Source organism: Salvelinus namaycush, unplaced genomic scaffold (genome assembly GCF_016432855.1).
Source record: "Salvelinus namaycush isolate Seneca unplaced genomic scaffold, SaNama_1.0 Scaffold269, whole genome shotgun sequence".
Lineage (NCBI taxonomy): Eukaryota > Metazoa > Chordata > Actinopteri > Salmoniformes > Salmonidae > Salvelinus > Salvelinus namaycush.
This window is the reverse complement of record NW_024059552.1, coordinates 225966-239787: the sequence shown is the minus strand read 5'-3', so window position 1 is coordinate 239787 and position 13822 is coordinate 225966. Positions and strand designations below refer to the sequence as shown.

General features: G+C 47.4%; 1 protein-coding gene across 5 annotated transcripts in view; it reads right to left on the bottom strand.

Annotated features, from left to right (window-relative positions):
* The window catches only part of LOC120039379 (sentrin-specific protease 7-like), an 80265-nt gene that overhangs the window by 14391 nt on the left and 52052 nt on the right, over nt 1–13822 (bottom strand). For 3 of the 5 annotated variants that reach the window (XM_038984809.1, XM_038984808.1, XM_038984813.1), the window contains 7 exons: nt 13330–13418; nt 10962–11249; nt 10540–10640; nt 9557–9741; nt 8101–8500; nt 2104–2225; nt 1072–1218 (listed from right to left, as the gene is read on the bottom strand). In XM_038984809.1, the coding sequence (XP_038840737.1) occupies nt 1072–1218; nt 2104–2225; nt 8101–8500; nt 9557–9741; nt 10540–10640; nt 10962–11249; nt 13330–13418 (1332 nt within the window). Of the gene's footprint in view, nt 1–1071; nt 1219–2103; nt 2226–8100; nt 8501–9556; nt 9742–10539; nt 10641–10961; nt 11250–11651; nt 11686–13329; nt 13419–13822 lie in introns of those variants that run through there. The other 2 variants (XM_038984810.1, XM_038984812.1) reach the window with 2 other exon arrangements.

Genomic DNA, 13822 nt, shown 5'->3' with positions numbered 1-13822 from the left:
TGTTGGGTTTATATACTAGGAGGGTAGACTGACCCCTGACCCTGATGCTCAGTCTTGACCAACCCCTAGACCCTTATTCCCCTAGCCCAGACCAGATGCACTTGTGTAGATCTGAAAGGATTAAATAGGTATTCACATTGGACATATTTAGCATGGTTGCTATGGAAACAATACCAATCATAACAGAATAATACATATTCTGTTTAAAAGGGTTGTCAATAAAAAAGACAATGCCTCGTTCAACAACAGAAGGAACGTTTCCAGACATGACAAAAGCAGATAAATAAATCCATCAATAAAATAGGCAATGGGGACTTCCCTGTTGTTTTGCTGATGTCACAGTGGAAAACAACAAAAGTCTGACACAGTAATCTATTGACCACAAGGCAACTGCTCCGGACTCACTGACCACGGTTTCATTCACCCCAGTACTCTGTCATTAGCACCACACTATTTCTTAACTGCTTGTTAAAGGATTTTATGGCCCTTGAATGGACTTGATGGGAGTTTGTAGAACACCTGGTGATAAACTGCCGATGTTTTGCCAGTTATGGTCTTGAGTTGCTTATCATGTTATTGTTCCAGCAAGAGACTGGCATGTGGGTTCATGAGACTGCCAGTCAAGGTTGTGTTCGAAGTGTTCAAAGTAGCGACACATATTTGATCTTCTATTTTATTACAGCTCTCTCCATCCGTCCCATCAGTGTAATATGTAAGTCCTATTTTGTGAGCACTGGCCCATTAAGACGTTGGACAACACATGTCCTTTATTAAAATATAAACCAGGAACAAAAACTAGTGATGGGCCAATCACATTAAGGGGGAAGCTATCTGGAAGAGAGCATGGAAAGAAAGAGAGAAAGAAGCTGGGCAAATATGGATGTGAAATCAGGACAGCGGGGAAAGAACCTGGTTGTTTCTGTCTTCCATTCATAAAGGCTTCAACTGAGACACAAATTTGGAACGCACAGGTATTATGCTCAGCTAATTTCAAATGTGGAGTACAACCACACGCCTATGTGTACACAAAGATAGAGTGACCTACACACACCACTAGCCAAAGTGTCTTACCACCAGGTTTCCATTGGCCTGTGCTCGGAGCACCCCAGCGTGCAGTGTAGAGAAGGACAGTTCCATGATAGGAGGCAGTGGCTGTGTGCTGCCAGGTTGGTGCTCCGATACGCTCTGTGACCCAATGACCTTCTCTCCAACCACAGCCTGTCAATCACAACACAGGGGCACCGGCACACATGGAAATAATTCACAATATTGCATAAAACACCTCATATTTACCTCAACTGCTTAAATAGATTTCTTCCCAGGCATGAAACAAAGGCTTTCCTGGAAGCAAATCGACCAAGATTTCCTAGAATGTTTTCAATTGGTGATGTCTTGTCTTTTAGTTGCAACAAGTTACAGTGGATGGAGTTTAAGGTGGAGGCCCTTCAGCTAGGTTCCTCCAGCTACAGTAATGGTAGAAGAAACACTGCACTGAGCAACATAGAAATCATAGAACAGAGATGGGAAGCTCTATTCAAGATGCTCAACAACAGGGGTTACATCTGTTCCTCTACAGCTTCTCGAAACACAATAACAAACATGTTGGATCTTAACCAGAGTTACCGGCTTCTTCTAAAACATCCACTGGGGAGGCTTTCTACTACTAATTATCTCACAGCACCAGACTGGTTTCTTTTATTACACATTCCCAATCCCCACTGTCTGCTAGCTAGCTGAACCTCTACATGTGTTACAGACAGGCAGTTAGCTGACAAGAGCTGGCAAACCTCACCTCAGTCGTGATATTGGCTACAATGTTGTCTTCTCCAAGTCTGACCTCTCAATCCAAGTCTGAAATAGCTGGCTTCTCTGAGCACTGTCTTCTCTGAGTACTGCATATAAAAATGTCCGTCTTGATTTGATGTTCTCTGACTGTCAAATGCTCTAATATTTTTCAAACCAGACAATATGTTATTTGTCCAGGCAACCATAGAATTAGAACCATATCATTAGAATTCTACTCACTTAAAGTGAATAGGCCTCTGACATGTGATGACGTACCATGATCATTAGAGACACATGCCCCCTCCCATCCCTCCTTACCTGTTTGAGTACATGTTCATCTGGGGTGGGTTGGCCTTGCCTGGGGCTCTGTTGTGGGGTCTTCAGCCTGGGGCACTCTTCTTCATCATCCATGTCCTCCTCATCCTCACTGGACAGCACAACTGACATACAGAGACACTCAACTTAGTATGGGGATTATACACTGTCGTTATACAAACAACGGGAACTAATAATATTACAGGCCAGCAGTCTGTTGCAGCAGCTGGGTGTAAAAAAGTTGGGCTTAAATGATAAGCGGAAGGTAGCAACACCCAGAATATACTAGCCTTTCTTTCAAAATGAGGGAAGAGAGAGAGAGAAAGAGGAGAAAGAGAAAGAGAGAGGAGAGAGAGACAGAGAGAGAGACATGTGTATACACCAGTCTGTAGGTGAGGGGATTGTACTGTATATAGTAAGGTGCCTACACACACGGAGGCTGGTCCATGCCAAGGCTGGGGTTGGTGGGCCCAGGGTAATAAGCTTGCCAGGGAGTAATCTGGAGTGTGACGCTCAGCGCTGAGCTAGCCAGAACTGGAGCACCTTGTCCTGCTGTACCACCAATAACTGTTCTATATCTATGGTGCCACCTATTGGGACTGGCACCTTGAAGTGACACGGACACCGTTAGTTAGTTCACGAAGGAGCTGCTGGCACACTGACTGTCACTGAAGTTGAGAGCAGGAGCTCCTTTCTGTGCTCTACCACCTACTGAGACTGTCACTTTCAAGTCAGTGTGTTAATGAGTGTGTCAGTTGCTGTAACAGTCAGTGAAGGACTTAGGAGGATTGGAGTGGTATCTATTTGTATTCAAGATGACTACTTTGATGAATGATTAGCCATTATCACGATTTTTAAAGCCCCCAAGCAGTCTTTGTAATTTTATTTGTAAATCATTGTATGTCTAATAAATCACTGTCTGTTAATTTAATGAAAATAACTCCAACATATATTTGTTTTATCATTTACACTGAGTATACCAAACATCAGGAACTGAGTGCATTTCCCTGAGCCTCCTTTCGCCCTTCAAACACTCCGTCTGATCGAGTGGGCGTTAGGAAACAAATGTGAAGATATTTACATAGCCCTGATTGGCTGATAGGATGGTCTAGAGCCCACCCCCTTACCCAGATGAACAGTCATTGGACTATTATCATCAGATCACATTGTGATGTCATGATGTGGGCCAAAAGTTCCATCTCACCAGAACAAGCTGAAATTCAAGGCATTGTTTTCTAACATCTCGTACACAAAAAGGGCATTATCATAATTTCAGTGATATTAAGACATAGTGTGAAAATAGCATCATCTTTTTTTAAGAATAATCACATATTTAAAAGCACCTCCCCTTTTAATATATCACAATGGTTATGATGAAGTACGCAATATTAGCCTACATCCTGTTGTTCACCAATACCTTTGGCATAAATACAGATTAGCCTACATTGTACAGGTCCTGACATAGGACCACGGACATAGCTGGAGATGGCTGTTAGCTGCTCACACAAAGTCAATGGGTTAATTAAAGGTGGACTAGAAGCTCCTGGTAGCAGCGGAAGGACCCAGAGTCGGAGGGGGAAGTGGAGGGGGGAAGGGGATTGGGTCAGTGTGGGTCAAGTGCCAGTAGACAGACACAGGACTAATGGGCTTTATAGGGAGCTTTGGCTATCCACAGTAATCTGGGTGACTACTTGTCTCCCTCCCCCTCCTCCCCATAACCCTGGTGTTGCAGCGCCATGCTCTACCAACTGATCCACACGGGACCTACATATTCCTCCTCCCACTTCCTGCCGTTTCCCTATCCCTGTCTCCTCTCTCTCTCTCTCTCTCTCTCCCTGCCTGCCTCCTCTCTCTCTCTCTCTCTCCCTGCCTGCCTGCCTCCTCTCTCTCTCTCTCTCTCCCTGCCTGCCTCCTCCTCTCTCTCTCTCTCCCTGCCTGCCTCCTCCTCTCTCTCTCCCTGCCTCCTCTCTCTCTCTCTCCCTGCCTGCCTCCTCTCTCTCTCTCTCCCCCTGCCTGCCTCCTCTCCTCTCTCTCTCTCTCCCTGCCTGCCTCCTCTCCTCTCTCTCTCTCTCCCTGCCTGCCTCCTCTCTCTCCCTGCCTGCCTCCTCTCTCTCCCTGCCTGCCTCCTCTCTCTCTCCCTGCCTCCTCTCTCTCTCCCTGCCTCCTCTCTCTCTCCCTGCCTGCCTCCTCTCTCTCTCCCTGCCTGCCTCCTCTCTCTCTCCCTGCCTGCCTCCTCTCTCTCTCCCTGCCTGCCTCCTCTCTCTCTCCCTGCCTGCCTCCTCTCTCTCTCTCTCTCTCGCTCCCTGCCTGCCTGCCTCCTCTCTCTCTCTCTCTCTCTCCCTGTCTCCTCTCTCTCCCTGCCTGCCTCCTCTCTCTCTCCCTGCCTGCCTCCTCTCTCTCTCTCTCCCTGCCTGCCTGCCTCCTCTCTCTCTCTCTCTCCCTGCCTGCCTCCTCTCTCTCTCTCCCTGCCTCCTCTCTCTCTCTCTCTCTCTCTCTCTCTCTCTCCCTGCCTGCCTCCTCTCTCTCTCTCCCTGCCTGCCTCCTCTCTCTCTCTCCCCCTGCCTGCCTGCCTCCTCTCTCTCTCTCTCTCCCCCTGCCTTCTCTCTCTCCCCCTGCCTGCCTCCTCTCTCTCCCTCCCTGCCTGCCTCCTCTCTCTCCCTGTCTCCTCTCTCTCTCCCTGCCTGCCTCCTCTCTCTCTCTCTCTCCCTGCCTGCCTGCCTCCTCTCTCTCTCTCTCCCTGCCTGCCTGCCTGCCTCCTCTCTCTCTCTCTCTCTGCCTGCCTCCGCCTCTCTCTCTCTGCCTGCCTCCTCTCTCTCTCTCCCTGCCTGCCTCCTCTCTCTCTCTCCCTGCCTCCTCTCTCTCTCTCTCCCTGCCTGCCTCCTCTCTCTCTCTCTCTCCCTGCCTGCCTCCTCTCTCTCTCTCTCCCTGCCTGCCTGCCTCCTCTCTCTCTCTCTCTCCCTGCCTGCCTGCCTCCTCTCTCTCTCTCCCTGCCTCCTCTCTCTCTCTCTCCCTGCCTCCTCTCTCTCTCTCCCTGCCTGCCTCCCCTCTCTCTCTCCCCCTGCCCTCCTCTCTCTCTCTCTCCCCCTGCCCTCCTCTCTCTCTCTCTCTCCCCCTGCCTGCCTCCTCTCTCTCTCCCCCTGCCTGCCTCCTCTCTCTCCCTGTCTCCTCTCTCTCTCCCTGCCTGCCTCCTCTCTCTCTCTCTCTCTCTCCCTGCCTGCCTGCCTCCTCTCTCTCTCTCTCTCTCCCTCCCTGCCTGCCTCCTCTCTCTCTCTCTCTCTCTCCCTGCCTGCCTCCTCGCTCTCTCTCCCTGCCTGCCTCCTCTCTCTCTCTCCCTGCCTCCTCTCTCTCTCTCTCCCTGCCTGCCTCCTCTCTCTCTCTCTCTCCCTGCCTGCCTCCTCTCTCTCTCTCTCCCTGCCTGCCTCCTCTCTCTCCGTGTCTCCTCTCTCCGTCTCCTCTCTCTTCCTCCCTGCTCCTCCCTGCTCCTCTCTCCCTCCCTGCTCCTCTCTCTCCCTCCCTGCTCCTCTCTCTCCCTCCCTGCTCCTCTCTCTCCCTCCCTGCTCCTCTCTCTCCCTCCCTGCTCCTCTCTCTCTCCCTGTCTCCTCTCTCTCTCCCTGTCTCCTCTCTCTCTCCCTGTCTCCTCTCTCTCCCTGCCTGCCTCCTCTCTCTCCCTGCCTGCCTCCTCTCTCTCCCTGCCTGCCTCCTCTCTCTCCCTGCCTGCCTCCTCTCTCTCCCTGCCTGCCTCCTCTCTCTCCCTGCCTGCCTCCTCTCTCTCCCTGCCTCCTCTCTCTCTCCCTGCCTCCTCTCTCTCTCTCCCTGCCTCCTCTCTCTCTCTCCCTGCCTCCTCTCTCTCTCTCCCTGCCTCCTCTCTCTCTCTCCCTGCCTGCCTCCCTCTCTCCCTACCTGCCTCCCTCTCTCTCCCTACCTGCCTCCCTCTCTCTCCCTACCTGCCTCCCTCTCTCTCCCTGCCTGCCTCCCTCTCTCTCCCTGCCTGCCTCCTCTCTCTCCCTGCCTGCCTCCTCTCTCTCCCTGCCTGCCTCCTCTCTCTCCCTGCCTGCTTGCCTCCTCTCTCTCCCTGCCTGCTTGCCTCCTCTCTGTCCTCCACCATGCATGGTACATTAACATGGAGGGACAAAGGGGACTGAGAATAACCAAGTCTTCTCTCGTTATCACTATGGTCTTTTCCTTGTCAGCACTTTGAGTGCATGTGAAGACACACACACCTCAAAAATAGTGAGCCACCCCTCTGCGGTGGAGCCTGGCATTAATCTCTCAGCACCGCTGACAGCTGATGGTTTCCCATGCCCGCCTCTGGCTACACATCTCTGACCACAAAGAGCTTGTAAAGCTGTAACTAGGACCCATTAGGAGAAGAGAGAACAAATGCAGACCAGATGAGGATCCTCATCGGATGTAGTGTCCTCATCATTCCCCTGGTGATGCCCCAGCCCCATGTTGACAAAAATATATTTGAATGGCAAATATTGCCTGTTCCTGAAAATTACAAACCCAAGCTTGAGTTTCCTCTCTCTTCCAACCGCTTCTTGGCTCCCTAGCTCCCCATGTCATCCTCATTATGAAGGCTCCTGTACTCGTTACTACCTAATCACTGGGGATTTGAAGGGCCAACACTCCGCTAGAGAGAGGAAGCCCATGGGTCTCTGCTAGACAGGTCCTTGCTAAGGACGCAGCTCACCACAGATCCAATCAGTGGCTATGGGCGTGGCTTAGTTGCATAGAAGTTAAGGTTAGTGTTGGTTATAGGGGTGGAGCTTAGGTCCTTCCATTCTAACGCCACGGTGGTGGTGCACCATGCCAACAGAGGGAGTTTCTCTGTAAATTGCTTACAGTGTGTCAGAGTGTGCTCTGGGTCGTTGGTAAATTCAGAGTGTTTCGATCTCGGGAGCGTTCAGAGTAGACTGGACGCTCTGGCCGAGGAGAAAGGTTGATCCGAGTGTTCTGTAGCTGGCTAGCTACTTCCAGACATAAATGAGAGAACACCTCACTCTGACCATTTTACTGGTCCTAGCAGAGCTGATTAGGCTGTTTTCATGTTATCTAGAGCGTTGGTGACTAACTGTGATTCTGGATACAATTTAGTTATGTTTTTTGCCAACGTTTACTGACACCGGTAATATTCAACAGGTGTTGCGCGTTTGTAAATTCATCAGTTTTTAATCTGCTCTAGCCAGAGTGAATTTACGAACGCACCCTTAGTCTCCCTCGCCCCCAGTCTGGTTTGCATAGCCACAAAGTCAGACTCCTCAGCCACATTCTGCCTTACAAATGACCTCATCGCTTTCTTAAAGAGACACCGCACACTTTGATAAAAGATATGGCTTCTTCTATGCAAATGTTGATCAGTACAATCAAATAATATGTTCTAACAGTTGCCCATAAAATAAGTCCTAAATGGAAAGGATTGTTTATCATCTGCAGCCCCATAATATCAGCTACAACAAGCTCAATGCACACACTCCTGTTGAATAATATGCACTCACCTGTATTGTGAATAGACCTAGGCTGCATCTTGATTCACCCGGTTTATCAATGCAGATTTACCATTCAAATAAATGACCATTATGTTGTTTGGTACTTAGATTAGTAATAACAAGTCAAACTGATTGCATAACAGTAGCTGAGTTTATCTGTCTGGATCAAGTGCCATTCTGGGAATTTGTCTAATACGCCTTCTTTCTGTTGTTGTTGTGGTATCGTTTTAGTATTGAGTATCGTGATACTAGCCAGCCTGTTATGTAATGGCCCTGAACCCCACTAAGACATACAGCTGAAACCGCTTCCTCGCCTGTTCATCCATTGGTGTCGGACGATATTCTATACTGATGCCACTGGGTGAGGAGGGCATTTTGCTTCGTTTATAATATTGGTTCAGTGTAACACTCGTATTACAGAGTAGTATGTGACGTCAAACCGCCAGTCTATGCACGATGTGGTATGTTCTGATCAATATGCTATGAAAGGTTCAACAGTGGGTCAACTTACTAGGTTCTGTGGAGGTTGGCTTGGGCCTCCTCAGCCTGAGATGGAGGGAGAGACACTTGGTTGGAGGCCTCCTCTCTCTGTCTGTGAGGTTAGCCCGGAGGGGAGGCCTCCTCTCTCTGTCTGTGAGGTTAGCCCGGAGGGGAGGCCTGCTAAAGGAAAACCACTTCTCCCGTGTGGCCTTGGTCACTGAAGCCACAGCGGAGAGGGGGTGTCTCGGGGACCCAGTGGATGCACCACTGGCCCCTGACATCAAGGGGCGGTCGGGAGGGTCGTCACTATCTGAGCTCTGGCTTCGGTGGCCTGCTGGGACAGGGACACTTCCCCTGGGGCCTGTCCCTGGTGAACCACTAGTCCTCTTGATCTGATTCTGCAGTGATCCTGAGCTTCCCGTCCTCTCCTTCTGAAAAGCACACCAGGTAGGACTACTAGTCACAGGGGTTAACCTAACAGAAATTCCCCTAGAAATGATTACAATCAACTAGAAAAAGAAAAAATAAATCCTAAAAGAAAATGTATGAGCCTGCATATGCCCCTACACTAACCAGCTTGTTCTCATATAGTTCCTTACAGTTTGTTTTCAATGGCCACACTTTACAAGACTCAATACTATTCTATAGACCAAGCTACCCTGGGGTGTTATCCTGTAGCAAGATATGGAGCTACCAGCTCAGCTGAATCAGGACTATCTGTATAGGGTGGAAGTTAAACAACTTGGCTGTTCACTGTTGTCATTTCACTAAGAGGAATAGACCTAGCAACACTGAGTTAGCCAACACTAACAAACCATGCATGAAAAAGCTAGCCAACGCTCAACCTAGCTAGCTAACAAGTATGGTTTTTTTATTTTATTTATTTTACCGTTATTTTACCAGGTAAGTTGACTGAGAACAAGTTCTCATTTGCAGCAACGACCTGGGGAATAGTTACAGGGGAGAGGAGGGGGATGAATGAGCCAATTGTAAACTGGGGATTATTAGGTGACCATGATGGTTTGAGGGCCAGATTGGGAATTTAGCCAGGACACCGGGGTTAACACCCCTACTCTTACGATAAGTGCCATGGGATCTTTAATGACCTCAGAGAGTCAGGACACCCGTTTAACGTCCCATCCGAAAGACAGCACCCTACACAGGGCAGTGTCCCCAATCACTGCCCTGGGGCATTGGGATATTTTTTAGACCAGAGGAAAGAGTGCCTCCTACTGGCCCTCCAACACCACTTCCAGCAGCATCTGGTCTCCCATCCAGGGACTGACCAGGACCAACCCTGCTTAGCTTCAGAAGCAACGACCAATAACTATGTACCAGACTAGTAAGTATAAGCAATTGATTTCTACTAGACATCTTTATATGAGTCCTGAGGCCAGTCAACTGTATGTGTCCCAAATGGCATCCTATTAACTATAGTGCACTATCTAGGGAATAGGGTCCCACTTGAGTCACAACCATAATCCTACCTCTGTGTTTTGTGGTGGAGATCCATTCATCCCAGAGTCACGTCTCCTCCATGTTGAGTCTCCCGGGGAGACAGAACGCCTGTCGTCCGTCTTTGAGGAACTGTCCACCTCTCTTTCTGGAGCCGGTTCTGATGCAGAATCCTGCTCCGACTCCACTGGGCTGCATCTCACAGACATTTGGGAATCTCCCGAGGAAGATGTAAAACAGAAAAGGAATAATAAATTATATGCCATTTAGCAGACACTTTTATCCAAAGTGACTTTGATAAAGGTTTTTGTATGGGTGGCCCAGCGGGACCTGAAACAACGAAATAAGCTAGTAAAACAACTGTTCCATTTTGACAGAGAGACAGTAGCCTGGTTGTCTACATGTATGACATGACAGCGATAGCCACAGGAGTTGGCTAAAGCACACAGCTAAATATGACGTCTCCTGAACGAGAAAGAGTTAAAAGAAAAGCAGTCTAACGGCAAGAGATTGTTTACTGCAGGCATTTTTAACAACGCCATAAAGTTAAGCATTTGTTTATCCAACCAGGAAAATGGTCAGGTTTGCCAGCACAATGTAGAAGAGGGAAACGCAGGGGGAGGTTAGGTTAGACAGAGCAACACCTGCTAAATGTTAACCCCACTGCTCCATGAAACAGCAACAAAACACTTAACAAGGAAAACTCATGATTACACAAGTATGTTTGAACCTTAATTGGTTAGGCCTTTGTAGATATAAGCAACCTCTGACTGCTGTGGATCTACAACCTAGACTGAGCACCAACATTTAAGAAAAATGTTTTTAGAGAAATAATACATTTTCACAAAAATAGCATAGCATCCACAAGTGTAGATTGTCTTCATCAGGCCTCCTAACCTAAGCACATTGTCTAGGGATTGTTTTGGACTGTGTGAGAAAGAATGAATGGTAGGCTAGGATTTCACGTCAATGAACTCTCTGTGAGTGTGTTTGTGTGTGTGTGTGAGACACTGACCACTGAACTCTGCACGGGGCGTCTTGAGCAGTGGCGACACACACCCCATCTCTTGATTCTTGTCCCGGCACAGTGTGTCTGATGCCCTCTTAGGGCGCCATCTAGTGGAGGACAACGGTACAGTCAGTTCAAATGATTCCAAGCATAGATTTCTATGGTCGGTGTCACTTCTAGTTCTGACAGAGTTACAGACACCAGAACAATTGTGAACCGAACAAGCAGAATCACACGTGAATTCACATTTAAAAAATCAACTACGTTCTAATTCCTAGACTTAAAGTTATCCATTTTTTAAGATAAGATTTTTTAAGGGCACATTTGCACATTTTCACCTATTCGGCCCGGGGATTCGAACCAGAAACCTTTCGGTTACTTGCCCAACGCTCTTTACCACTAGGCTACGTGCCACCCTGACGACATACCCGTTTTTGAAGCAGGGAGGAAAGGCTGCTGGGAGTCTTTGTTCAGCTTTGTGTGTTGATGATGTCACAGGGCTTGATTGGATGTGAGGTGGATTCTTATGAGTCAGAGACTCCGTCTGCTTTCTAGGTGTTCCGTTGACTGCTAGCTGACAGCGAGGGGGTGATCTCCGCAGTGTGCTTGGCATGTGGGTCTCTCTCCATTTGCTGTGCTCTGGGGAATTCCCTCTCTGGCTGGCAACTGGACGGTGTTCTGGGGTCTGAGCTGGTCTCTGGAAGCCTGTTGACTGGCTGGAGTTCCAAAGTCTCAGCAATGTCTATCTAACAACTCACGAACTACATCTATACCATATACAGTTGAAGTCAGAAGTTTACATACACTTAGGTTGGAGTCATTAAAACTCCTTTTTCAACCACTCCACGAATTTCTTGTTAACAAACTATAGTTTTGGCAAGTCAGTAAGAACATTATCTAATTTTTCCAAAAATTGTTTACAGACATATTATTTAACTTATAATTCACTGTATCACAATTCCAGTGGGTCAGAAGTGTACATACACTAAGTTGACGGTGACTTTAAACAGCTTGGAAAATTCCAGAAAATGATGTCATACTTTAGAAGCTTCTAATAGGCTAATTGGCATTATTTGAGTCAATTGGAGGTGTACCTGTGGATGTATTTCAAGGCTTACCTTCAAACTCAGTGCCTCTTTGCTTGACATCGTGGGAAAATCAAAAGAAATCAGCCAAGACCTCAGAAAAAAAAGTGTAGACGTCCACAAGTCTGATTCATCCTTGGGAGCAATTTCCAAATGCCTGAAGGTACCACGTTCATCTGTACAAACAATAGTACACAAGTATAAACACCATGGGACCACGCAGCGGTCATACCGCTCAGGAAGGAGACAGGTTCTGTCTCCTAGAGATTAACGTACTTTGGTGCAAAACGTGCAAATCAATCCCAGAACAACAGCAAAGGACCTTGTGAAGATGCTGGAGGAAACCGGTACAAAAGTATCTATATCCACAGTAAAACAAGGGAGAAGTCACTGCTCCAAAACCACCATAAAAAAAGCCAGGCTATGGTTTGCAACTGCCCATGGGGACAAAGATTGTACTTTTTGGAGAAATGTCCTCTGGTCTGATGAAACAAAAATAGAACTGTTTGGACATAATGACCATCGTTATGTTTGGAGGAAAAAGGGGGAGGCTTGCAAGCCGAAGAACACCATCCCAAACGTGAAGTACGTGAGTGGCAGCATCATGTTGTGGGGGTGCTTTGCTGCAGGAGGGACTGGTGCACTTCACAAAATAGATGGCATCATGAGGCAGGGAAATTATGTGTATATATTGAAGCAACATCTCAAGACATCAGTCAGGAAGTTAAAGCTTGGTCACAAATGGGTCTTCCAAATGGACAATGGCCCAAAGCATACTTCCAAAGTTGTGGCAAAATGGCTGAAGGACAACAAAGTCAAGGTATTGGAGTGGCCATCACAAAGCCCTGACCTCAATCCCATAGAAAATTTGTGGGAAGAACTGAAAAAGCGTGTGCGAGCAAGGAGGCCTACAAACCAGACTCAATTACACCAACTCTGTCAGGAAGAATGGGACAAAATTAAAAAAACTTATTGTGGGAAGCTTGTGGAAGGCTACCCGAAACGTTTGACCCAAGTTAAACAATTTAAAGCAATGCTACTAAATACTAATTGAGTGTATGTATACTCTTGACCCACTGGGAATGTGATGAAATAAATAAAAGCTGAAGTAAATCCTTCTCTCTATTATTCTGACATTTCACATTCATATAATAAAGTGGTGATCATAACTGACCTAAGACAGGGAATTTTTACTAGGATTAAATGTCAGGAATTGTGAAAAACTGAGTTTAAATGTATTTGGCTATGGTGTATGTAAACTTCCAACTTCAACTGTAATGGTAATATCATCTGTGTAATATAACCTGCACTTTTTTTGTCATCATGATTTCCAGCTATACACACTGTACTAGACATTTTGACCAGGTACATTTAACTGGTTGAAGAGCACCATCTACTGAAAATAGTAAACACTGCAGATATCCATGACCACTGCATCCTGGCAACAAAATAACCAACAAAAACCAGGCACGAGGTGAAAGCGCAGAAAAGTGGTGGAGAGAGTGTCATGGTTGACACGTTACGCTCCCAACGGGGTCAAGAGGTAAGTCAAGTAAGTCATCTAGGAGAGATAATTGACATTCTTAATCCAGCAGCACTGTCCAAATAAGCTCTAGTCCAGTGCGTCACGTCACTTGTTGATGCTGTTCATTAATCTCAGCAGCATGAATGCTATGGACCAGAGCCATGTACAGATCATTTCTATACATACCTCTGTTTCCCTGCTCTGGAGACGTGTCCATTCAGAGAGCCAACCTGTTCAGGCCTTTTTCCATTTGAAGAGCCATTCCACCAGCTTGTCTGAAATGACAGTGTTGTTTCAGCATAACTATTAACTCATAGGCTACATAGTACATTGACCTACAGCTTTTAAAGTGTCTTGAGAGTGATAGGTTTAAATTAGAGAAGAGTCTTGGGTTGGGTTGCAAATGGCACCCTATTCCAGAGGAGGCTGGTAGGAGGCACTATAGGAGGATGGGCTCCTTGCAATGGCTGGAATGGAATTAATAGAACGGAGTCAAATGTGGTTTTCATGTCTGATACCGTTCCATTAATTCCATTCCAGCCATTAAAATGAGCCCTCCTCCTATAGCTTCTCCCACCAGCCTCCTCTGCCATTGTCCCCTTTGTGCACTAGCCACCCTGTGGGTTTTGGTCAAAAGTAGTGCATTGATTATATAGGAAATAGGGTGCCATTTCAAAAT